This window comes from Phalacrocorax aristotelis, chromosome 11 (genome assembly GCF_949628215.1).
Source record: "Phalacrocorax aristotelis chromosome 11, bGulAri2.1, whole genome shotgun sequence".
Classification (NCBI taxonomy): domain Eukaryota; kingdom Metazoa; phylum Chordata; class Aves; order Suliformes; family Phalacrocoracidae; genus Phalacrocorax; species Phalacrocorax aristotelis.
The window spans coordinates 1,872,968-1,898,874 of NC_134286.1; the positions used below are offsets into that span (position 1 = coordinate 1,872,968).

At 58.0% G+C, this 25,907-nt stretch overlaps 1 protein-coding gene across 1 annotated transcript; it reads left to right on the plus strand.

Annotated features, from left to right (window-relative positions):
- Window positions 1-627: 627 nt before the first annotated feature.
- Window positions 628-24,904, plus strand: NALF2 (NALCN channel auxiliary factor 2). Its single transcript, XM_075106480.1, has 3 exons — window positions 628-1,486; window positions 23,460-23,631; window positions 24,209-24,904. Exons 1-3 carry the CDS (start codon window positions 698-700, stop codon window positions 24,622-24,624), a joined length of 1,377 nt encoding a protein of 458 aa, XP_074962581.1. The 5' UTR covers window positions 628-697; the 3' UTR covers window positions 24,625-24,904.
- Window positions 24,905-25,907: the final 1,003 nt, after the last annotated feature.

Consider the following 25,907-nt stretch of genomic DNA (forward strand, 5'->3'; position numbering starts at 1 on the left):
TGTCCCCTGCCGTGGCTGGTGGCGGCGGGTGAGGAGGGCACGAGCCCCAGCCGAGCGTGGCCGGGCCCCGCCGTGCTCCGGGGGGTGCCGGCGTGGGACGGGGCGCCGGGCCGAGGGCGGGGGGGTCCCGGCGTCCCGCTCCCGGGCCCCGGTGGCGGCGGCGGCGCGGAGCTGTCCTTCAGCACCACGGCACCTGCCGGTGCCCGGGCGGCGGCGGGGGGGACGGACGGACGGACAGCCGGACGGACACGCGCACACCACCCACCCCCACACACACATACACACCCCCACCCACACCCACCCACCCACCCACACACACACACCGGGCGGGCGCGCAGGCGCAGGGCGGCGCGGCTCCTCAAGGTGTTGGCGGCGCGGCCGAAGATGGCGACAGACTGAGGGGGGCATGGGGCCCGGCGGCGGGGCCAGCGAGCCGGCGCAGCCGACGGGGAAACGGAAAAGCGAGTGAGCGGGAGCGGGGCATGCCCCGGAGCGGCGGGCGGTGCTGCGGGGCGGGGAGCGGCCGCGGGGCCGGGGTAGGGCGAGCGGCGGCGGCCTGTAGGCGGGGGAGCGGGCATGGCGGCGGCGGCGGCGGCGGCGGCGGAGGCGCGGCGCGGCGGCCGCAGGTGACAGCGGCGGCAGCGCGGCGCTCCCCGCCGCCCCCGCCGGTTCCCCGCCGCCGCGCCGCCCCCGCAGCATGATCCGCGGCGCCTGGATGTACCCCCGCGGGGGAGCCGCCGGCGGGGCGGTGTGCTGCGCGCCGCGCCGCAGCGACAAACCGGTGGCCGACCCCGAACGGGCGCAGAAATGGCGCCTGTCGTTGGCCTCCCTCCTCTTCTTCACCGTTCTCCTCTCCGACCATCTGTGGCTCTGCGCCGGGGCCAAGCTGCGGGCGCGGGAGCGGAGCGGCGCCGGGCGGGCGCGGAGCCGCGGGCCGCGGGCCCTGCTGGCGGCCGAGCCGGCGGGCGGCAGCTGCGAGGCCCTGCTCGGTAACCTCAGCCGGGCCCCCGGTCCCACCGGCCCCTGCCCCGCCGCCCGCGGCGACCTGGACTCGGCCTGCGCCCGGCTGCACGCCCTGCAGCGGCCGCGGGGCTCCCCGGCCGGCGCGCCCCTCCGCTCGCCCCCCGCCGCCGCCGCCGCCGCCGCCGCTGCCCCCTTCTTCGCCTCTCCCTCCTCCAAAAGGACCTTCCTGCAGGCTTACTTTAGGAACTTCAACCTCTCCTTTTGTGATACTTACACGATCTGGGACCTGCTGCGGGAGATGGCCGGCCCGGACGGCCTGGACTGCAGCGTGGACAACCTGATGGTGGACTTGGTGGTGGCGGCGGCCGGGGCGCTGGGCGGCGAGGCCTGTAGCAGCTGCGTCCAGGCGTACCAGCGGCTGGACCAACACGCTCAGGAAAAATACGAGGAGTTCGACCTCTTGCTGGAGAAGTACTTGCAATCGGAAGAGTACTCGGTCAGATCCTGCCTGACGGACTGCAAGGTAGGAGGGGGTGCTCCGGGGTGTCCCCCTGTGCCGCCTGGGACGAGCTGTGTGCCCCGGGGGTCTCGGCTGCGGGAGGGTGCTGCGGGCCTCCTGCCCGCAGGCCTGCCGGAGCTGTGCTCCCCCCTGCCCGCCAGGCTGGGGGTCTCCCTGTTCACCCCGAGCGCTGGCGTGGCGGTGCTGGCGGGACGGGTCCGGAGGCCTCCGGGCAGGTGGGACGGGGTGGCGGGAGCAAGAGGTTGGAGCGGGGCTCAGCCTGAGCGCGCGTGCATTCACACATCCCTTCACACCCACCCTCCCGACACGCTGCTCCCCGCGAGCGTCACCCACACCCCTTTACACGTGCACACGCACGCCTGGGCGCACGCAGGCCGAGCTGGCATGGGCGCGGGGCTCCTCACCGCTGCCTCTGGCCTGCCGCTGCCGCCCAGGGGTGCTGCGCAGGGCTGGGGCGGCCCAGGGCTCTGCCCGGCCGTCAGTAAGCTGAGGCGTGTAGACAAGCGGTGACCTGAGATGAACCGTGGTGCCGGAGCCCCTTCCCCATATGCAGCAGCTGTTTGTTAGCCTTGCACCCCTTCTCCCCAGGGAGGTGTGCCAAGGGTGCCAGGATGTGCGTCCCCTCTTGGAGTTCCCCCAGCATCACTGAGCATCCCCAGCGCCGGGGCATGGTCTGTGTTCTGAAAGCGAAGGGGTTGCCTTCCCCAGCATCAGTCAGATCGAGCCTCAGCATGGTGCCGTCTCCCCTCCAAAATGAGAGCCACAGTCGCGTCTCCGTCTGGAGCCTGGCATGGTCCTGCTGGGCGCTCCCCTGCTTTCTCCCGAGCCCCGGCACCGCAACTCTTCCAGCCTCCACCTGCTCCAAGCTTCCTGGCTCACCTGTACACGCTCCCTCCGGACATCGTCTCTGGGAAACGTAAAGGTCTTGATAATTAAACCCGCTTTCCCTTTCTCGGAGCCGTGTCTTGGAGGAGAGGCAGTGGGGTGCGTTACAGCATCATCCCCCGAGGGACAGTGGCAGAGCATCCCCCGGTGACAGGACGGGGCTTGGCCACTGCTCTTCTGGGAGAGTTTTGAGGGACGCTTGGAGCTGCGGTGGCGGCGCGGGTGGCTCTTGGCGCAGCGCTCGTCCCCTGGGAAAGCGTGGGAGCAGCACTGGGGCGCGGTGCTTGGGGACGCCGAGGTGGTGTCTTTCATCAAGGGCACAACGGCGAGATCCTGGCTGCCGCTCTCAGGCCCACGTTTCTGCATCGCTTCTGTAAGGAGCCAGTTTTTGGAATGGAGCTAGTGCTGGCATTCTGGGCCGGTGCCAGGCCAGGTAATTACAATCTGCTTGCCTAAATTCCCCCTGCGGTTTCAAAGGTACATAGTATTCAGCCTGCACCAAGTGGTTTGGTCCTGCTGCTCCGCTTCCGCGGTGAATGAAGGGATTCAGCGCTGCCCGCCGTTGCGCTGCTCCCACTCCCAGGGGCCCAGATGGATCCTGGAAGCAGGATCTTCCCCGTGTTGTGTCCGGTAGAGCGTACAGACACCCTCGCTTCAGGCTTAGTGTCCATCTCTTCTGAGTCTGACTCACTTGTGATTGCTGGTACAGAGACCTGGAGAGAAAAGCAGAGGCAAGAAAATAATCATTACCTTTGGGTCTTGGGCAAGGAGATGTTCCCATGGACTCTAAAGCATCTAGAAACAGAGCTGTGCCTAGACGAGTCTTAATTAAGTGTCCCTGGTCTTAACATCCTTGATGAGAAAGCAGGAAACAGGCTTAGAAGATGCAAAGCTGAAGGCAGCGAGGCGCGTACCTCCTCGCTGGTTCCTTGTCACGTTGGCGGTTGCATCCTTAGAGTGTTGTGAGCACCAGCTTTGTGATTTCACAGGCAGCATTTGGGAAGCAACAGGAGAGCGCGAGCAGCAGGGCCAACCTGTACGCGAGGAAATTTCCAGCGTGGGTGCCCGAGCCTGCACGCGCCGAGCCCTCACAGCTCCCGCTCGTTTCGGTCTCTCGTGAAAATCAGGCCGCTTATTTAAGGTGCTTCAATACGTATTTAGGTGCCTTACTTTAGACTTTCACAGCTGCAAGTCTCAACCTCACCCTCTCGGTGGCCGTTCCCCATTTGTGAAATGAGGCTAAGGCCAAACTTCTCCAGTGTGGTGGCAATAAGCAAGTTCTGGCCTGATTCCGAGTCCCCTGGACTTCAGCAGGGACTCAGTTACTCGTTGCATTGGGAAAAGCTGGCCGGCGGGATTTTTAAAGCAGCCTGAATTTGTAATTCCTACCCAGATGCTGAATAACACTGCATTTTTCTGATGTGACTGGCGGCTGCACATTGCTCACGTGAATACCCGCTTGTAAGCGACAGCGGAGAGCTTCCGCTCGATGGTAACAACATATGAGAGCAAATGACAGCAAAATAGGAGAGGAGTGGAAGAAAACGTAACAGACAGCTCAGCCAGCGTGAGAGGCTCCTGCAAAATCCTCGTAGCAGGACTCTGGCTGCGGAGAGCCCTGTAGCTGGGTAAACAGGATTTAAATAATATTTCTGGTGCCGGGTGAGTGCGCGGGGCAGGGGACCGTGCTCGCCGTGGGAGCAGGGCTCCTGCGCCGCATGGCTGCCTCCCATTCGCATCCTCCCTGTTCCATTATAGTGGCTGGAAAAATGAAGGGGGAGGGGGGAAGAAAGCCGCTCCAGCTCACCTGCGCTCAGCCTCCCTCTGCAGAGCCACGTATCCCCCTGTAATTCCATCCCCAAGGAGCGGTTCGGCTCAATAAGCAGCACACATGGAGCGCTCTGGCAGCCGAATCACCCCGGTGATTTTGGCTCTTTATTGCGTCTGCTTTAAAACAACAACAAAAGCCCCGCTGGAGCAGCCAGTTCCTCCTTACGGCAGCAAGTTTGACCCCGAGTTAAAAACTTGGAAACAGCCGAGTGTTGTGGGTTGGTTTCAGGAGGAACAGGGACGCACAAGTCCCCTTTCCCCAGTAATAAATCGCCCCAGGGGCAGACCCTGGTGTCAGGGCGCTTTGCTCGGTGGGGGAAAGGCAGGTGCTGTGGCTGAGGGGGAGAGGGGGTGAGCAGCCTCCCGGGTATCCAAACCCCGGATCCATCCGTGCCCGGAGGAGCGCTCAGGGAAGGGTGGGCCAAAACCTCCCCGGGAGCTGCAGGAGATAGAAATGCCGTGAAATGGTGGGGTCTCTGTGTAATTCATCTGCTTCGATTACTCATTGCTGTAATATTCTCCTAGGCTTTTTTATTTTCTGCTTGGAAGTAGCTCCTGGGCAGATCCCACTTTCTGCGTACGTTGTTATTCCCGTGCAGCACCGGCAGCTTCCAAATCATACTCTGAAAATGTTTTCCTTATTACTCCTACAACTGACAGCAAAATCCCCTATGGCTGAGAGACAGGGAAGCGTGAAAATACATGTCTCGGGTTTATTGTTTGGTTGTGTTTTACGTTGGCAGGGGTTTGGTGGAGGCTGACTCCCCCAGTCCCTCGCAGGCAGCTCCCCTGGCACTGTGCGGACAGGGGAGGGAGAGGGCGAAACGGGTCTGCAAGGTGCATCTGTCTTCTGAAATACGTTTCACCTCTTGCGGTGAAGAAGACCTGAGTGCCAGGCACTGGGGTTGTGGTGCTATTTAGTGGTGATGTACATAAAAATGCCTACAAGAGGGAAAATTCATTAAACGAGTGGGGAGCAGCTGCCTGCAACCTCCACCTCCCCTCTTCCTGGGCGGCTCGTACCCTCTGTCGCTGCAAGACACAGTGAACTTCGTGCGCTGAGCAGTGGAGGCGACACGTTGGTAGCATCCTTCAGAAGGGCTCCGGTGGGTCACGGCCGGGGACGTGGATGTTGCAGGGCAGCGGCAGCCCTTGCAGCGCGAGAGCCATCAGCTTGGGCTTCGCAGGACTTAGCGCAGGAAGAAATCCCCATCCCTCCAAAGCGATGCCCTGTGGGATGCTTATGGCTGGTTTGTGCCTTTTTTCTGCCTTTCTGAACAAGCACAAAGCAGCGGCACAGCTCAGCGCCCGCCAGAGGAGAGCTTTGCTTCTGTAAAGGCAGAGCGCTGTGTTTGTGCTCTCTCCCTCACCAACAGCCGTTACGGAGAGCTCTCCTAAAGTGCACGCTCCCACCAATACTAGGGCAAATCAAGATCTATGGGACAGAGCCTGCTGAATTAAGGACTCATTAGGTTGCAAGAAACAAAGCTGTGGAGAGAGAAGGACTGACAGCCAGGAGCTGCAGGGCCGGGGCTGGTAACAGAGCGCTGGTGGGATGGTGAGGCTGGACAGGACCTGTAGCATCTCAAATTATATTAGATTACCAGGGTTTCTCTGTGCTAGTGGCTGTTGAATCCTGCTGCGGCCCTGGCCAGATCTGTTTCTGCACCTCTGGTTTTGCTGTTATGTACCAGAGAGTCCGTCTGGGGGGGCCTGGCAGGGCAGGATTTCACTCCCGAGGCTTTCGCGACGTGCTGGTGTTTCCCTGCTGTGGATGCACGGGCGATGCGGTGAGAGACGGAGGCTGGTCCCTGCTGTAAGGTGCCACAGCATCATGCCTGGCACAGCCCACACCAAGCAGCTGGGGATCAAATCTGCGGTGCCCGGCTTCAACACCCTCCGGGGGTCCTGTTTTCTTGCTCTCGTTTAGCCAGAGCCAGCATCAGCGGCCGGTGTCTCCGCTGAGCATCCCTCCCTGCGGAGCATCTCCTGCAAACCCAAGCGCGCTCGGGCCGGGAGCTTTGGGAGGGCCATGTCTTGGGGGCGTCCCAGTGCCAGGGACACCTCCTGGGGGAACCAAAGCAGCGCTTTACCTTCACAAAAGCATCTCAGGTTGAATTTTTCTGGTCTGGGCTTAACAAAAATGCTGCTCAACCTGGCGCACTCTGGCTCCAAGCCTGAATGGCTCCTTGCACAGAGACCCGCACGCAGAGGGGAGGTCCCTTGAGACCCACGGCAAAAGTGCTTTCACCAAATTCTTGCTTTTTAAAAAATTTTTTTAATGTGAAGTCCAGGATGGAGTTGCATTAACATCGCAGCTCGCAGTGAATCCACCAAAAAGCCGCACCCTGGGCTGGGCGCCTGGACCCCTCGTGCAGCATTAGTGGCCCTGTGGGTGCTGTGCCAGGAGCAGCAGTGCCCAGGAGGGGAGAAGCTGCTCCCAAGCACCCGGGCAGCTCTGGTGTCTGCACCTGGAGCTTTTCCTGAGGAACAAGCCCCTGTGGTGACGTGGAGCTTTACTGGCATTTCACGGGGTGAAAAAAAATTCCAGAATAAATTCCAGAGTAATGCCAGTGGATCAGCGCAGGACGTAACTTGGCAATTTTAGCAAGACCACATGCACGAGCTTAGCCGAGTGTGCAGCTCCACGTTACGCACCAATTCCGTATAAGCAAAGGTAATTTCTTTCAGCCCTGCACAAATTGTGTAAAGAATTTGAACAAAAGGAATGCGTGGGTTTAGGCATGCAGTTACTGCAGCCACAGCTGCTGGCACAGCCCAATTCCTGGGCCTCATGTCGGGTGCCACCTAGGTGCTTGAAAACAAAGATCAAAGATGGAAAAACAGAACCAAAAACTGACTGAAAAAGGAGTTTGCTCTGCAATAAAAATTCTCAAGGTGTCAGGAATGCTCTGGTGGTGCCCGGGACACCTGGCAGTGCTGCAGCCCAGGAGGGAAGGGGGATGCTGAGCCGGTGCTTGGATAGTCCTGAGCTTTCCTTGGGGTTGAGACATCTCAGGATGCCTGGGGGTGTGCTGTGGGCTGGTGGCCAGACCCAGGTGGTTGCTCTGGGGTGAAGCAGCCTGGGGTGGGGGCAGCGGCCATGGGGTGCTCCCCCCCAGCACTTGGCTGGGCTGTTGGGTGGTGATGTGAATGGCAGGGGGGATTTACCACTGATTTCAGTGATGTTTGGCTGCCTGCTTTGGGCTGGTTGGTTGTCTATTAGTCCTCGCCTGTTAGTGTCTGTTGGTGGTGCTTAAGAGGAAAAAAAATACAGAAGTTTATAAAGGCTGCGATTCTCCATGCAGCAACAGGCAGGCCAGCAAATGGTGCAGGGAAGAGCATGAGGGAGGGCGAGCGAGAGATCTGTCTCCATCAAACTGTCACCAAGTAGCTACAAGTGACGCAGGTGCCGGTGCCTGTTCCTGCGCCCGTGTGCTCCCGGCTGTGCCTGCTGCTGTCGGTGCTGGATGCACGTGAGCCCCGGTTCCTCTCCGCCTGCGCCTGTCCCTGGGAGCATGATGTGCGTGGGGGCTTCACCGGTGGGGTGGAACAAGCTCCTTGGAGAAGCAGGCTCAGCTCTGGCAGCAGAGGCGCGGTGCGATACTTCAGCAGCTAACAATGCTTTTTAGAAAGGCATTCATCCCATGTGCCATGGTCCTGTTGGGTGTGGGCAGCCCCTGGGAATCCGTGAGCTCAGCAGCGTGTGCGATGGTATTGGCAAAATGCATGACCTGGTACACAGCCCGCCCCCCCCAGCCCCCTGTGCTGTACACACCCATTGCCATGGGCTGCCTGGGGTGGCCCAGATCAGGGACAGCTTGCGATGCCACTTTTCGTAACAGGCAGCGATGCGTGCTGTCCCCACGGACAGAGGGATCTGCTTGTGTCACGCCAACCGCCAGCCATGTGAGCATCCTTGTGCTGCTGGGGGAGAGGAGGCAGCACCCTCCCCACAGCCAGCCGCCCAGAGGTGGAAGAGGATGCCCACGGTGTCTGCCTGAACCCAGAGCATCGATGGATGCCTGCAAAGGGCTTCATGTCGACCCTGTCCAGAGACAGGCATCGTTTGCATCAGGAAAGGAACCTTTTGTGCACAGCAGGGATCACACGCAGCCTGGCCTCTCCCCAGGCACCGAGGTGCCAAGACCCTAGGCACCACTGCAGGTGGGAGCCCCGAAGAGTGCAGGCAGCAGCTCCAGCCCCTCCGTACCCCAGGAGGCAGCAGGGTCTCATCAAACCATCCCACAGCCCCTGGCCTGGCCCCACAGATGCCCCACGGGGCTTTTCTTCCGCTGCCCAGCTCCCGAGCTGCCTGCCAGGGTGGGAGGCAGCAGGCAGGCAGGCAGCAGAGGCAGGAGTGCAGGATATACCTGGCTGCCTGGGGCTATTCCCGCTGGCACTGGGATGCCATTAGGATGCGACTCATGCCTGGCTCCGTGCAGAGGAAGCTTGACTCCGCTGTCGTTTGAAGGGCAATGACTCAGGGACAGCAAATCTGTGAATGAGACACGGAGGCTGCTTGGGCGAGAAGTAGCCATCTGTCCACGCTGCCTGCAGCCCTCAGCTCCCGCGGGCAGAGCCAGCAGCTGCCTGCCTGCGGAGGCTTCACCAGTTCGGCCTCACTCCTCTTCCCCACCTGCCTTTTGCCAAGTTTTTGGCTTTCCAGAGACGTGCCTGCGTGAGCATCCCGGTACTCCTGGTCCCAGCTGGAGAAGGAAACACTGCCTGCTCTACTCATCCCCTCGGGAGTAAAAGATACACTCATTTGGCATCTCGGCTGACATCTTATCTCTGCACGGCAGCTTCTGCAGCACTTCTGGTGGATGGAGGCTGCGGAGGGGTGGGAGGGCGAAGGGGTGGTGCAGCGGCGAGGGGAGCTGGAGAGGGAGGGGGGCCTGGAGCCAGCACTAGTAGCAGGGATGGGGGCTCTCACGGTGAGGACTGTGCCGGCGCCTGTGTTTCCCCAGAACAGGGAGCCTGGTGCACCTCGTGCCTGCAGGCAGCATGCTGCCCTGGTCCCCAGCACCCTCCGCTGCTGGTTGTGACGGGGGGAGAGGAGACAAGTGCAGATTTTCTCAGAAGCTTCTGAACAGACGCAGTTTGGGAAGGGCGATGGGGGCTGACCAGTGCCAGGGCAGCAAGAGCTATATTTTTGCGTTTAATGTAACAAGAGTGCAAAGTTCAACCTCCTCCAGACCTGGGTCTCTCCCTGACCCACTCCTGGTCTTCAGCATCATCTTCCAGGGAGCTGGACGGCAGAGGGTGAGAATGACTCCAGAACCAAGGAGTAAGCTGTAAAAGGAGAGAAGTTCTCGTGCTTGAGGATACAGAGCAACTACCGTGAGCCCGGGGTTAGATGGGAGCTCTGCTCTGGATGGTTTGTTCCTCACAACAGGGTCTCCAGCATCATCCCTAAAGCCCCTGGTTCTGGTGGCTGCTGGCAACAGGTGGAGGCAGGTCCTGGTTTCTCTGGGGGGAAACCCCAGGGAAGCCTCCCTCTTCCCACCCTGGCCCCGCTTCGGCCTCACTCGTGGGGGCCTCCTCCTGGTTTCACTAGAATTTCCATTCTAGACCAGGGAAGCACCTCAAGCTGCCATCTTCCCATGAAATGCTTCAGTTCCCAAGAACTGGCATTTTCAAAAAGGGGAAAAAACCCCTTTAGCCAGACCATTTGCAGGCAGCAGGGGCAGGTGTTGGCGATGGTTATTTCACAAGCGGCAGCTGCTCTTTCCCCCTTGCCACGTGCGAGCTGTTGCTAACGGGTCTGCAGCCCCCAGCCGGGGAGAGGAGATAGCTGGGTGTGCGGATGCTGGCTTAGTTTGCAGAGCTCTTTGAGGGTGTGTTTGAGATGTTCCCTGCAGCCCCCACCTCCATCCCGAAGGAGTGTGGGCCCCCCTGCTGCTCTGGGTCAGGCTGCTTGTAGGAGCAGGCACAGGTAGGTGACAGAAGAGGTGTTGCTGGGGTGGAGAAGCAGCGTGTTTTGCTGGCTGCCTGCACTGGCTGCCTAGTGCTGTTGGTGGGTTTTGCTCCTGGATGCGGTCGCCAGATCCTTATTTGATCCCTGGGGTTCTCTACGGGTTCTGCTAACAGAGACACAATCTGTAGAAATGCTCTTTGTTGTGTGTTTTGTAAAATTTTGTAACCTCTCCAGTGCATCCGTCATCCCCGCTCAGCCCAGCCCTGCTTCCCGCCAGACTGGCAGGGATTGGAAATCTCTGTGTCCGGGGAATGCATCTGCCTGCCTGTTGAGGAGGGGTGCTTGTGCAGGCAAGGCGTGTGCAACTCCAAAGTCCTGTGATATTTGCTGCCTGCTGCTTAGTTTCTAGGTGAATTCTAGGTGCGTGGTTTGGATCTATTCAACCTTAAGGTATTTGGGTCTTTGTAATGACGCCAGTAAGTTGGAGAATTGCAGCCTGATAGTGAGCTGGTTGGGCACGTGGAAAATATACCTGGGGAGGTGGTTGCAATAATTGAGGCATGTGACTCAGGGGTGTTTATGAACTTTGCCCGCTGTTCCTGTTACCTCTGCAGCACAGCTGGCAAAGCAGTGTCCGCAGAAGTCTCTGCGTACATATGCAAGAGCAGCATTTATTTGCCGTGATGCGTTCCTTGTTTGTCATCATTCATCCCTCTCCTGTTATAATGAGATTGTCAGGGAATGGCAGTAGCTGTTGGGCGGGAGGGCTGGCTCCCAGCACAGTCCTGGGGCAGCGATGAGCCCAGGGCATGGGGCAGCTCTCTGGACATTCCTCACTCATGGAAATGCAGGGGAAACATCTCCACTCTGCGGAGGATAATTAACCTTCATACCATGCTTTGGAAGTTCAATTCTCTGTGGGTTAGCATTACCAAAGACGCCGACTCCTTTGCTCACCCCTTTGTTTTGCAGCACCCTGCCTGCGACTCGCTGCCTTCCCTCCTGCACCCGTTCGCTCTGCGGGTGACGGGATGCTGGGCGCATGGCCCCGAGGCTCCGTGTGCCGGCTCTTTTCAGGGGTCTGGCAGGCAGCAGTGGCCAGGGGAGCCCCTGGGGCTTGCCCACATCCCGACTCCTGGCCTGGGAGGGGAGGCAGCCTGCAGGCAGGGCTGGCTCAGGGGGGACCCAGCAGATGTGCAGCTGCATTTGTCGCAGCTTTACAGAGAGTAGAGGAGAGCCCCAGCCTGTCCTGAGCTTGCTCCAGGGGAGAGCAGCAGGGATGGGGCTTCCCCACAGGAGCATGTCCCTTGAGGCTCAATGCGGGCTGGGAGCACCCACCTGCTGCTCCTGATGGAGCCCAAGAGTCATCCTGGGTTTTTCCCCATCTCCCCGGGTGCATGAAGGCCCCACCTGAACAGGAAGGGGAGATTTCTGCAAGCAGTGTTCAGCCAGGGATTAAAAAAAAAGAGGTTCTGGCTCTCAGACCTGGCACGAGCTGTGTCCCGACTTCGTGTCTCCATCAGTAGAATCTGCCAGGAGTGATGATAAGCATCTAAGAAATTATCTTTTGCCCATTTGCCTTTAGTTTAAGGGACCTCTGCACACAAGTTACGTGTAACAGGCCCTTGCAGCTGCCCAAACAACGCCAGCATCGGTGTGGGAGGCTGTGCACCTCCCTCTGACCCCGAAAGGTGCCTGGGAGCCGGGCTGCCGAGGCGGGATGCTCCCGTCTCCCTGCTGTTTGCTGCGTGATGGAGCAGGGATGGCCCAGATCCTGCCGTTCACCCTGCTCCGTGAGGCGCATGAAGCGAGGTGTGAGGCAGCCCGGCTTCCTCCCGCTGCCACGTGTTCCTGTTCGTACAAAATGAGGCCTTGCGGGATGCTGTGCACCAGTCGAGCACTTGAGTAAGAACCAGGGGCTCCTGGCACCGTGCGGGATCGGGCCCTTCCACATGCATCGGGTGCGAAGGCAGCCCTGTCGTGACATCCCAGAGTAGCCCTTGCTGAGCTGGGTGCTCACACCCTCCCAAAAAGGATGCTCCAGCCCAATTGCTTCCTTCGAAGGTAGATGTACCCGCTCTGCTGGAGAAACTTCTTCCTCGCCCCCATCAGCTGGTGGGTAATTTATGACTCGTGGCACTGAAGTGTCTAGCCTTTATTTTTTTATATCCTATCTGATGTAACAGGATGTTCTCATTATCTGTATAAATGTTTAATCTGCTTTTGAATCCTGCTAAGCTCCTGCTGCAGCAGTATCTAATGGGAGTGAATTCCTCAAGCGGTGCTAATAGATTGCCGGGACCTGACTTTCCCTCTGTCCCGACTCGATAGTGTTCATCTTCAGCTTCCTAGCGGTCTTTAATTACCTCTTACCTAATTGGGCTGACAGCAGACTAGGCTGCTAACTAACCCACTAGTTACCTGCAGCCTCTCCGGGGGGCTAGCCGGTGAGTGATGGGCACGTGTCTCTCCAGAGCCATGCCGGCTAGTGCAACTGCCGCAAAGGAATCACTGCTCGCGAGCAGCCCTCCTGCCTGCCTCGCCGAGCCCTCCCACCGTCCAAGGTGCTCTGAAACCCCCAGGAGTTATTTTGAGGATGCTGGTTAATGGTCCTCTGGATTCCCTCTTCCCGCTGCCCGATGGGGCGGGATGCTTCCCCCAGGCAACATCCACATTTTATCCTTGCTTTTGTAGCTGAGCTGTGGTTCAGTTATAGCTACTTAAAAAGCGCTGCACCAAAGCAAAATGCTGCTCTCCCGGCCTCTGCTTGGCTTTTTTTTGCCTTCTACTGCTCTTCTTTCTGCTCTCACCATCTTTTGGCATTAGTGTTTTGTTCAGTGCCCTCTGCAAGGCAGCCAGGCAGGACCGTGTGCTGGGGGGGCCGTTACGGAGCGGTTATTCGGTTACTCCTGCAGCCAGCGTCTGTGTTGCTGGAGCTGCTCGAGCCTCCCGTGGCCTCAGGCTGGCTGCTCCGGAGAAATGAAATTTCTCATCGTTGTCTTGTTGTGACACCTGACGGGTCTGTAGGTGAGTAGCCGGAGTCACTCATCCTCTGTTACGGGTTATTCAGGTTTTGTTGCTGCCTTGACCCCCCCAACACCCCACGCTCCCAGCCCCACTCTGCCAGGGGCTGGCGCAGAAACGCTCCCCGCACGGCTGCGCACCGGTGATGGGGCTCTCTGCCTCATCTGCTCCCCACTGGCCTTCCCTTGAAAAGTGTTGTGTCGGGAGCTTCTCCGGGAGGCCGGAGGGTTCCTCCCAGTGCAGGGATGTAGCCTGGCCATGAGCGCAGAGCACCAGGCTCCCATGCCCAGACGTGGAAGGTGAGCTCGATGCTGGAGCATCCCAGTGGCTTCATGCCCCTGTGGCAGGAGAGAGGGAAGGGCTGGGGCTCCGGGGTCCTGCCAAAATGCATCCCTGGCTGCACCGCAGTCAGAGTCTTTTTGGCAGGGAGGACTTGGCATGTCCCCAGCAAGTGTCTGGGTGACCAAGTTGTCCCCTCTCCCCGCTCGTCTCTGGCTAACCCGCAGGAGCAGGATGGGTGGGTGCCCCTGTGCTGGGGTGGCCGGGGAGTGTCCAGTCTGGTTTGGCATGTCTGGGGCAGGCGATGCCGCTCTCTTTTGGTGTTTCCCACCCCTTGGCTGGCGCCGCGGTGCCAGTGCTGCTGTGCCGGAGCCCTCGCAAGCCGGCGGAGTCGAGGCTCTGGGGAGGGGCTCGGTGCCTGCGTGGCATGGCCTCCCCCCAGCCTCTGGACACCTTCCCCCTTGGGCCCTGGCCACGCAGTGTCACAGGGGAGGTGGAGAAGGACAAAGCCCTCCAGATGCCAAGGAGAAGCTGCTCGCTTTCTGGCCACCAGCAGTTTGTCCCAGCCTCCTGGCCAGCTCTCCCGTGGCCATCCCCTTCCCAGGCGTACCTTCATGCTCCTGTCCTGGCCTCACCTTCCTGGTGAGCTGGTCTTCTCTCTAAACACCAGACAAAACCCTTCTTGAAAGGAGAGCATAAAGCAGCGGTCTGGATTTACTGTTGCCCCTCTCTCTCGGCGGGCTCAGTATGGGAGCGCTGGTCCTTTCTGCCTTTGCTGTGCTCGTGGGCTTGTGCGCATCAGACATCTCTCAGGACAGAGACTGCTGCTGGTCTTGTGCAGCCTGTAGCACAATGGGGCCCAGTCCTTCCTTCCAAGGCACTTCCAGAAGGAGCAGGCTCCATGTGCATTTTGTTTGGATTCAATACATTTGTTTTACAGCAGCGCCTGCAGGCAGCCCACCAAGACCGGGGCCACATTGTACTAGAAGCTGTCCAAGCACGGGTAGTCACTGCCAGAAGAAATCACAGGGCGAATAGAGGGGACAGACCCAGGGTGTGGGGGGGACTGACACACCACCGGCATCCCGTACGCTGGAGTGAGAGCCGGGCTCTGTGGGCAGCAGTGAGCAGAGCACTTCCACCCCATCATCATCCTCCCTTGGAGGAAGGAGGCGTCTGTCCCAAGGTGGAGTTTGATACTGAAACGAAAATATTGTTTCATAGGAACTGTAATGTTTTTGAGCAGTGATATGGTATCAAAAGCCTACTGCAGCGGGCTGGGGTTGGCAGGAGTGGTGGTGCAGGGCTGGGTGGCTGCGGGCGGGCAGGGGTGCAGGGAAATGGGGGATCTGCGACACCCAGGCACAAGGTACCGGCTGTGGGACGCAAGGGGGCTTGGCAGTGCTCGCTGCCTTTCTGTTCGTCCAGCTGTGACATTAATTAGTGTGATTTTTTTTTTCCCTTTTGCTTGCTGTGTAATAGATGCAGCCACACAGCAACGCAGAGATCCCCTAAGTGCAGTCCCGGCCGCAGTGCTGCTGCGGGCTGTCCGGTGTCCGAAGCGAGGCCGCGAGCACTGCCGTTCCAAGGGATGCTTCCCATTTCAGCACAAACCACAATTACAGGCGATTCCTCCTGAGCTTGTTCCAGAGTTGCATCTGCTGGGATGAGACCAGGCTTTTCCCTGGCCTCTGCACGCAGCAGCCCTCAGTTGCCATGAGATTAGCAAAGAAATGAGCCTGTAGACGCGGTGCCTGTCCCCTGACAGCATCCCCGGGCTGGGAGCTGGCACTGCTAAGCAGCGCCCGGGGCCGCCCCGGCCCAGCACGCCCGTGGGTGTTGAAGGTGTGTTTGCAGAGGCAGGCTGAGATGCTTGTTCTCCAGGTGTTCCTAAGGTGTGTGTCGAGCTACCCAATATCATGAACTTTAGTGCGATAGGATTGTTGCCTGGGCTTTGAGTGTATATGGTGCTTGGAAGCCATGCTTTAAAGCTATTTTCTCTTAGTTTTAAAGCATGAGTGCTTAGGGAATTTTGTGTGTCTCAGACTTGTCTTGAGTAGCTTGGAGGGGAGTTTATTTTGGGAGGCTTTTTTTCCCCCCCTATAAAAGAAGGGATATTCAGATAGCTTTAATTCCCAGTTCTTGGATTAAAGAGACTAAAATGCTAAAAACTCAAGCTTTTTCACAAAGTCAGTAAAATGTTGTGAGCAGGTAGCTCTGACTTATGTTGCTTCTGGGTAATTTGGGAGCAACTTCATCAATAAGGTCAAGGGATGCGGGTCTGGTCCCAGGATGTGGCTGGGGAGCACGGGGGGGGTTCCCCTGCCCCGGACCCTTCCTGAGGACGAGCCTGGCCGGTGCCAGACCCAGCACAGCCCCCCGTGCCCATTCTGCCCCGGCACACCGCGCGGCCGCAGTGCTGGGGTGATGAGCCGGGGTGCAAACAGGCATTGTGCACGGGATGGCTGGGGGAAGAACTAATGGGAAAATAAACCCCGGAGATGGGTGGGTTGCAGGGTAGCAGGGAGCCAGCCGGCGCCGGTGGGCAGCAGGCGGGATGCCGGTCCCACGGCATGGCGTTTCCAGCCATGTTTGAGGAACAGTGGCTCTGGCAAGCAGCTGGGGTTCGCACCGGTGCTGTTCCCAGCACCCCGCAGCCCCCAAGCAGCCGGCCCCATTCCCACCGAGCGCCCGGCCCCATCCCATGCCATTCCACTGGCAGCCTCCGTCACAGTGCCTGGAGCCGCAGACGCCGACTCCCCTCCGTGCCCTACGGTGCCGGGGTACAATGGGCAGAGGCGCCCCGGCCCTCGCCTCCCCTGGTTGTGAAACGGAGGATCCATGGCTCCGGCGCTGTCATCACCAGGCACGAGTCAACATTATATTAAAAAAAAAGTAAAAACAATTAAAAAAAAAACAAACCCCAGCCCAACTATCGCACACTGTTACTGGGTTTTGGGGTTGGGTTGGTGTCCCCCCACAAACCACAGCATGTGAATGTGGCAAGGCAGGGATAACGCAGCTCCAAAACTATCAAAGAAGTTACCAAAAAAACCAGCTGTTACCGATATGATGTTAGAACAGCCTATAGCAAGGCTAATTTAAACAGCGTGGGTTTTTTGTTGTTTTTTTTTTTAAAAGCTCAACATTGTTAATGTCAGAATTGCAGGCGACAGTAATTGAATACAATGGTAATTGGACATTGCCGCTTGTGTTTGTGACTCCTCCTGGCCGGCCGTGGACGTTAGCATTCCCTTAATCCTCTGCCATCCAAGGGAGCTCTTCTCTCCCCCTCTGCGTGTCCTGCTTCCCGCGCTGCATCCTGATGTGCCAGAGCTTGGAGAGATGCCCGAGCGGCTCATTAGCAGTACTCATTTCCCTGTGTCCAAGATTAATGAGGCACAGCCACTCCAGATGCTCATCTCAGGCCATGATGGAAATGAGAGTCCCAGGAACCACTCTGGGAGGGAAAGGGGCAGCTCTCGGCCAGGGGGTCTGGCAGGGGCAGACAGGGATTTCTCCTCCCGGCCCACCTGGAAGCTGATGGCTGGGCGCAGACGGTGTCCCGACGAGCGAAACGTGAGCGAGCTCCCTGCGGGCACAGGTGGATGGGGCGGTTTGGGGAGGAGGGTTTGGGGTGCTGATGGGGGTCTGGTGCGAGGGAGCGGCGAGCCCGGTGGGGCTGGCAGGGGCTCGCGGGATGCTCATGCACCACCCCAGCGCCGCACAGCTGTGGCCGCGTCGAGCACTCGTGGCCTCAGCAGCAGCAAAGAGGAGGAGCAGAGTCGTGACAGCAAAGCCCAGCAGCTCCCAGCGTGAACCCCCAGCTGCTGGCCCAAGCACGCTCCCAGGTCCCCTTCCAGAGCTGACCCCAGCGCTTCCTCAGATTAGTCAGCAGAGCCCAATATTATTGTAATTAAATACAGCCCCGGGCAGCTTTGCCAAGCTATAAACTCGCACTTGGTTTCTCAAAGCATCCAATTTGCCTGCACCTGGTGGAACCGCTTATTACTGCGGGTCAGCAGCTCTGCTCTCCTTGGGCGTCCCCTCGGTGGCAGCGGCGTGGGTGGGGGGATCGGCCGGTAGCGCTGTGCTGGGGGGTGCCCTCAGGTGCTGTGACGGGGGAAATCCCCGCCTTGCTCAGGCGTGAGGTTAGCAGAGGGTGAGCACCGAGTCTTGCCTTTTCTATGCAGAAATAGGTTATTTTGTAGGGGAAGGTTTTTTTCCATCCTCCTCCTCCGGTTTGCAAATCCCCCATCCAGAGAAGCGAGTGCTGGGTCAGGGGTGCTGCCCCAGCCCCTGCCTCTAATTACAGAGAAGGGGTCATTGTGGCTGGGCCAGGCTCCCTGTGCCATTAGCAGAATTTTCCTGGGGGAAACCTCCCAAGCGTTGATTCCTGCTCTAACGGGAAAACAGCAGCTCGTTGGGTTAATTATAACTGGTGATCCCCGTGGCCATCCAGACTATCCCAAGCACTGCATCCTCTGCAAAGGTGTTGCATCCCAAGGATGCTGCTCCATCCCTGCCCCCCGGTTCTCCTGAAATTTAGCCGGCGTGGTTCAACAGGCAATGCCAGTCTTTAGAAAATACTGGCAGCAACTAGATCGGCATTGAAATGGCCAAAATACTTTAAAAAATGAGTATGTTATTTTGTGCAGAAATACTGAGCATGCATAAGGGCTCTAGAAAAGCTGTTTGAGGGGAGATGCCATCCTGGTACTGACAGGAGGCAGCGGGAGAAGCGCAGGCAGCGAGGAACGCAATTTGGCACAGAAGTGCCTGCAAAAAGGCTGTCCCTCTGACTGCTGCCTTCAGATATCGGTGGAGGTGTGAGTGGACAGGTAGCTTAATTAGACAGCTATTGGAAATCCAGTTCATTTTATTTCTTTTTAATGTCTTTTATGATGGGGTGTTTCAGCACACCTGCAAAATTCAGATGCGGATAGATCGCCTGTCCTCCTCCTCACATATAAATCGGGTGTCTGAAGTTGGCCCCTTTCCTAGGCAGCAAAACTCCTTGTGGTTTCTTGGAGCCATCGAGCCAGTCCTCCGAGCTAAAAACGGAGGAAGAGGGCACTGAAATAGAGCTTTTTGGAGTTCAGGTCACTTACATTTACTTGGCCAGGCTGGAGATCAGCCAAAAGCAAAAACAGAATGGAAGAAATGCTGATTGCGACCAAACTCACTTCCTGAAGAAACCATAAAGAGCGAGCCTGAAAAACAGCGAGCTTTCCCCATTGATTTAAGCAGGGAATAAATTTTTTCCTGTCCTAAATTCTCACACATCCTTTATAACAGCAAGAGAAAGCAGGTTGTGCGGGGTAAGCTCTGAGGTATCTAAAGCTGTCAAAAAACCAAAGCCGTTAGGCTGCTGCTTGAGCATCCCGGCGGGTTTGCTCCTTGCCTGTAACACAGAGCCATGCAGGCGTGTGATGGAAGGATGCTGGTGTCTCCCAGAGCGCGGGCTGCGGTGGAGTGGGGCAGCCGCCAGCCACGTTGTACCACCAGGCATTCACTGCCTTTTGCTTTTGGACAAAGACGGGCGGTTTCCATCACGTGCAGCAATGCCTGCTGCAACCTCCGGCAGAGCTGGACACAGGCTGGACGGGACCAGGGCAGCCGCACTGCTCCGGTGCTTCCCTCTGGGCAAGTGGGGCTGCTGGAATGGAAAGCGAAACGGGAAGGCACCCGGGAAACCTGGGAAATCCGGGTGCCTGGTCACCATTTCTAGGTGAGAGCACCTCCTGTGCTGAGGTGGCTGAGGTGCCGCCAGCTCTTTGCAGCCTTTCATTCAGTATTCTCATTAAATTCCCAGGAATGTCATTGTCTGAGACCCCAACCCTCTGCAAAACTCCCTGACAGAAGTCAAGGGGAACATTTTAGGGGGAAAACAGGCACATCCATGCAGAGTCTGCTTGTGCAAGCTGTGTTTCCGCAGGAGAGCGCGGTGAGCCCGAGCTCCTTCCTGCCGAGCTCTCGGGAGTCTCTCGGCCATCCCTTCTGCCTGTGGGGCCAAACCGTGGGTTGCTGCAGCCCAAAGCTGGAGCTGGGACAGTGCAGGTGGCAGCCACGGCCCCCTGCTAGGGTGTAGCGTCCCTCCTCACCGGGCTGCTTGTGTCCCCAGGTGGGGGCCGTGAATGCGACCGGGGCCTGGGAAACAGCGTGGGGAAGAGTCGGGGATGATTAAAGGACTGAAAGGGAGACTCGCAGGAAATGTGAGAGAGTAAATCAGTCGAGCTTGCCTAAGTTATGACTAAGTAGGGAGCGTGATACATCTGTAAATATTAGAAATGTGTAAACACAGAGGAGAGAGAGGGATGGTTTATGGAATGATTGAAGGGAATGAACTTTTGGATGGAAAAATGTAGGTCAAGTACAAAGGAGAACTTGTAGGCAGCGAGATAAGTGCTTTCAGCGGTAAAACAACCTCCTCAGGAAACGTGGGAAAGTCCCACTGATGGAGAGGTTTAAGATTAAGCCAGACGAGGACCTGGAAAATGGGGTGAGCGGGAGGGATGGGGTCTGCGTCCTGGGGAAGCGTGGAGCGGCAGCCTCGCACCGCTGCTCGCCCCAGGGAGGGGAGCACCCACCCCCGGCCCTGGGCAGCGCCTCGGCTGCGGGCCACGTTGCAGGTTTGATCCCTTTCCCGTTCCTGACTCGGCTGCGGATGGATGCTGGGGTCTGCTGTTGTGTGCGCTCTCGCCTCGCATTTGCAGCAGAATTTTTGTGAGCAAATATAACACTGCGAGCTGCATGTATGCACTGCATCTATTTGCTATTTATTATTCATGACCACGGAGCACTGAGGAGTGGGTGCGAGAGAGAGACTTAAGTAGCAGGACATTGTTGGCACTGTGTATCCGGCAGGTTTGTTGCATAGCAAAAGCCCAAATAATTAATCACAGAAAGCGAATGGCAACTTATCTACTTCTGGTACGTATCTTAATTCTTGTTTAAATTTGCAGGCTGTTTGGGGTGTAGTTAACGCATCCTGTTTGTAATCCTGAAAACTTTATAACTTGGGGAAGAATTCATCCCACCCAACTTCAGCCATTTAAAATTCAAGGAGCTAGTCGAAATCCTCCACAGGCAGCAGGGAAAGAGAGCAGCACTTCCAGCCCTCTTGCTGTTGGGCGCTTGGGGTACTCTGGTGCTTCGGAGGGATGTGTTGCCCTCTCTCTGTCGCCTATAAAGGCAGTCCAACTTGGATAATTACTAATAATTAAAATAATAACTAATTTTAGAGAATTGAAATTAAGGAAATTCACCCCACCTCAAATGCCTTTAATCTCCAAGAGACCTAAAAACTCTTTGGAAAATGTGTTTCATAGCCGTTTACCCTGGCGTGCTTGCTGGGGGCAGCTCTGCATGCCTGCCCGCTGCCTGCTCGGCCCAGCCGGCTGCGGTGGGATGCCTGTGCCCTCTAACAGGGAGAAGGGGAAGGTGTCGCCTTCAGCCTGGGGAGCCTGCGGGACGTCTCTGGGCTCTTCTGGGGCTGCGAGTCTCGGTCGCCATCCTCAGGATGTGCCCCCCAGAGGCATCCCCACGTTTCGGGCTATCGCATAGTGTGTCTTCGCAGCTGCAGGCTCTCCTGGGCAGGAACCTCTCCGTTTTGCTCCAGGTTACACGTGCATCTGTAGTCATGTGTAAATAACAGCGTCGTGTCGAGGCAGGGACTTGCTGAGTCCTTGACCAAAGTAGGGATGTGTCGCATCTGGCTAAGTGATGCTTGATGGTTTGAAGCCCCTTTTATACCTTCTGGTTCTCCGTCCCGTCTATCGTAAGGTGTCACTGTCTCCTGAGATGTCTAACCTGTTGAGTTCCCTCCCGTGGAGAGCAATGCTAGATGCTTTCCTGAAGGAGAGGAGCTCATGGCGCTTGTGGAGCGTCATGTGCCACCCCGCTGAGGAGTCCTCCTGCGTCCTCCTCGCTGTCCCACCGTCCCCTTGCTCCCGACACTGTCCCCGAGGGAGTGGAGGCCGGTGGGGAGGACACGTGTTGCAGCTGGGGTTGTGGCATCCCTGGGGCATGGGCTGTGCTCGCCCTGCCCGTCTCCCCTCCTCCTCCTCCTCCTCAGCCCCAGGGGGGATCAGCTCAGGCAGATGCAGATCCAGACCTCGAAGCTGTCTTCACACTCTGATCGCAGAGTCAGTCCCTTCTCTGGAGCCGTTCCACTTTGTCTAAATAACTGACATCCAGTGGGCCAGGGAGAAAACGCAGGACTGAATTTCCCACATCCCAGCTGAAAGCCCTGACCACAGGGCTACGACCGCTCTGAAAGCCTTGTTCCATATATTGTGTCCTGGTCCCGATTAAACTTTTTGTGATGAAAGTTTCACCAAAACTAACATGCTTCCATGAAAATTCTGGTTTTCATGATCTGGCATTTTCCAGGAAAAAAAAAAAAAAATCAAGAAATTAAAAGAACTTGCCAAGAATTTCCCAACCAGCTTTAATCCCGAAACACTACCATGGTCCAAACAAATGATGATAAGGATCTATGCAAACATGGGGAAACAAAGAATTGATGTTTTTAAAGCCTCCAGAAAATAAAAATGCAGCTGGAAGGAGGAGTGCAGTGTTTTCTGCAAGCACGCCGAGGAGGGAAATTCATTCCCTTTGAATCACGGGGAGTCCTTTCTAGTTGGTTTCAAAGGAAGTTGGATGTGGTCATTAACATGACCTTAACTCTGTCACTGGTGCCTAGATATATTCAGAGATGAGCTGGAAGTACCACGGAGGGTGCTGCTCTTCCCAGCGGTGTCGTGGGTTTCTTGCAGGCTGAGGAATGACTGCTGACCATGAGAAACAAGAGATCTCCCTCCCTTTTACAGCAAGCGAAGACAAACAATTTCCACCCGTGCCTGATGCTGGGGAGATAAAGGGAGATGCGGGAGATACGGTCTTAACCGAAGCCATCTGGGCTGTGCCTGGCCGGCTGCGATGGGCACGAACGCACGGAGGGTGGAAGGGAACCACCGCCTCTGCTTTCTCTTCAAGAGCTGGTTTCTGCTGAGGAAGGTCGTCTCGGCCGGCTGCAGATGAAAGCTCCTCTATCAGTGGTGGCGGTCCCGAGGGAGGGGGACCAGGGACCGGCCAGGCTGGAGAGGCGGGGGTTGTGGCACAGCCTTGCATCTGCAGTCGCAGGTGAACCCCCAGGTTGCTTTTCCTTCTGGAAACGTCGCCAAGCACAGCTCTGTCCAGTGGAAAGGCGAGCGGAGGGCACAGGGGCATCTGTACCGCCATTTGGTACATTTGAGTGTCAAAATATGCCTGCAAAGCGGACGTGTTTCCCCCAGGGTCTGCCCCTTGGAGCCAAAAGAAACGGCACAGCGAAAAGCGCCAGCTTTCTGTGAATTGGGAATCTCCCCCAGAACCAGGGAGTTGGGTGGGGAAGGTGAGGAAGGTGTTATTCGGTGGCAGAGAGGGATGAGCCTGAGGCTGAGGCGGCTGCGTGTGCTGCATCCCAGCTGTGCCCACCTGCTTCTGGCCAGCAGCTTTTCCAGCAGGCAGAGACCTTTGGAAATTCCCAGTAAACATCACCCCACGGTCTGTTTTGCTGTCCTGTGTTCCATGTTCAGAGCTGATGTGGGCCAAAGTGCTTCAGAGGAGGCGTAAATCCCTACCCTGCCCCGGGGAGCGGCGGGGTGTCTCGGGGAGGAGGAAGATGCTCTGAGACAGGCGATAAGCAGTGCTTGAATTCTTCATCTGATGGACCAAGCTCTCGGGTCACCGGTCTTGGCAGAGTCACCACGGTCTGTCGCAGTCCCTGTCTGTAGGGGTGTTAGTCTGTGTGGTTGATTAGCTTTGTTTTTGTGGTGGATTTAGTTGATTAGATGAGTTCCACAGTCCCAACACTTCAACGGTTTATTTTAATTGATTGGCGGGCTCAGTAAGCAACCCTGACGTAGTGACACACATTTCTCGCGTGAGCTAAGAGGAGATCCCCCTTCCCCTTTCCCCCCCTGCGTCTCTGCAATGCTTTGGCTGCCCCGGCATTTGGGGAGGTGACATGTCCCTCTCGGTGGCTTCCCCTAGGCTGTCTACAAGGCTTGGCTGTGCTCCGAGTATTTCAACGTGACCCAACAACAGTGCCAACACCGGATCCCATGCAAGCAATACTGCCTGGAGGTGCAGACCAGGTGCCCGTTTGTGTTACCGGACAATGACGAGCTGATCTATGGAGGTTTGCCTGGCTTCATCTGTACGGGTAAGGAGGTCCGGGGAGAGGGGCTGGGGTCCCGCGTGCCGCGGGGGGACGGGGCAGGGGTGGGTGCTGATGAGCCCCGTCGTGCTTTGCAAGCGGTGCACCAGGTTTTGGAGGCTTTTTGGGGCGGAGGGGGAAGGAGGTACAGCGTGGAAACACGCAAAGCACTGCCCGACTGCCGAAACGTGGCCATCTGGGGGTGAGGAGTAAAGGGTTAATGGAGACATGGCAACAGCCCATGGCTCAGTGCAGGAAATGAAAGCCCTACCTCTAATTGAAAGCTAAAGCATGTCAGGGGCTGAAGGTGACGGGATTAAAGCAGGGCTGGGACATTTAACTGCTAATAGCAGTGTTTGGGGTGTCCTGAACACGTCCCAGGGCCGCGGTCTCTGCCTGCACTGCGGTCTGTGCAGGCTCACAGCCCCACTGGGGCCGGGCTGGGGGGTCTCAGGGTGTCCCGGTTCTCAGGCTCTGCCCGTCCCGTGGCACGTGGATGGCAGGCACCAGGGCTCAGTCCCTCAGCAGCCCCGTCCATGGTGTCCCGCTGACCCCCTCCTCTTCCTCCGCTTCCTTCCCGCAGGGCTGCTGGAGAACCAGCTGCCTGACGAGGAGGCCAAGTGCTGCGAGGTGCAATGGGACTCCTGCGACCACCCCCCAGACAGCAACGACCACACATCCCCCAAATCCACAGCATCAGAGTCACTCCATTTCCACCGCCACGACCCCCACCTCCATCACCAGCGGCAGAACCACTACCACCTCTACCACCACCACCACCACCACCAGTACCACCAGCCCCACTCCCCGTCCTTGCTGCCGGTCTCCGCAGGGTCTCGCCTCGGCAGCAGCAGGATCAGACTCTGCGTGCTGGTCCTGATGCTTCTCCACACCATGGTGTCCTTCTCGAGCGTGCACAGCGGCAGCGGGGCGGCCAGCGGAGGGCTCAGCCTGGAGGCCCTGCCCGCCCTGGAGGAGAGTGTGGCACGGGACGAGTGATGCGAAGGGGAAAGCCGACCTCCAAGAAGAACGCCAGATCTTTTTCCACTAAGGGGGGGCACATGCTATTCCTCCAATGGGAGGCACGGGATTGGGGGTGACGCACACACACACACCCCCGCACATACCCCCAAGAGCTGCTCGCCGCGGGGCATCCCCGTGATGAAGAGTCTCTAATGCGCACAGGGCTGCGGGACTCGGCTTTGAGAAGGGTTCGGTCAGTAGCAGCCGGGCGGCGTGGCGTGCCCGGCCTCGCCGAGGCGCCAGCGCAGGGAGGTACGGCACGGGGGCGGGGGGAGCGGAGGGGAGGGGGTCCCTTCAGAAGAGGTGTCCCCTTGGGACTGCCGCGCATCTCCCGGCTGTCTGCCGTGAGTGCCTTGGGCGCCCGCACCTCACCCGCCAGCGGCATGCCAAGGGTTTGACAGTCATCCCAGCCCCCATTTCTTTTCCTTCTCGGTCTGTAAATCCCAAAGGGCCAGGCGGGCAGGGAGGCAGCCCCTCTTTGCACAGCCTTGCCCCCCACTCCTGTCCCAGGGGAAGAAACCCACCAACTCAAGGCAGAACCATCCCGGCGGGGTGCGGCGTCCTCAGCGTGGCATTCCCCTCGCTGGTGGGATTTGGGGGACGGGAGCGGGACACTATTATGCTACACTGTGGTACTACTCGGGGTTCGCCTCGTTACATCCCCAACCTGCTCCGCCAGCCTTACCTCTCCTGCTCCTCTGTGCAAGGAGGTGGAGAGGGAGGGAGGAGGCACGGGGCAGGAGGGACATCCCTGGCATTCCCGCATCCCACTTTGCGAAGCGTCCCGATGATTTGGTTTAACCTTTTTTTGCTTTCTTTCCTGACCGGAGTGGCTGGTCTCCGAGAGGAGTTAGGGAGGTGTGCCTCCAGCCGTGCGCAGGCTAAGCGGGAGAGTGGGGCCACGCACGGTAACAATCGGATGCAGGGTGTCAGAAGGCATCCTTCCATGCTTCCCAGCTACAAATCATCAATTGGAAGGCAAAAGGACTGGGCAAAAGGGCTGGAGAAATCTGGCTTGTAGGGAGAGTCTCCCACACAAAGAAGAGGCACTAATAAAGCCCAGCTGGGGAAGAGAGTTTTTGTCAATACTTTCTATCCATGGATGCCCCCCCAGATCAGAAAATTTCTAGGAGCCCAGCTGTGACAGCTGGACTCGGCCGGACAAGGTGCTCTCTGGTGCAGCCTCATTTGGCTCACTTGGGTTTGGTTTTGTTTTTTTAGTAACCTGAGCTCAGCACATCCAGGGATTCAGCCCCAAA

Coding starts and splice junctions, on each gene's coding strand:
- NALF2 (XM_075106480.1), top strand. CDS start 698: ATGATCCGCGGCGCCTGGATGTACCCCCGCGGGGGAGCCGCCGGCGGG. Junction 1,487..23,459: donor CCTGCCTGACGGACTGCAAG/GTAGGAGGGGGT, acceptor GGCTTCCCCTAG/GCTGTCTACAAGGCTTGGCT. Junction 23,632..24,208: donor GCCTGGCTTCATCTGTACGG/GTAAGGAGGTCC, acceptor TCCTTCCCGCAG/GGCTGCTGGAGAACCAGCTG.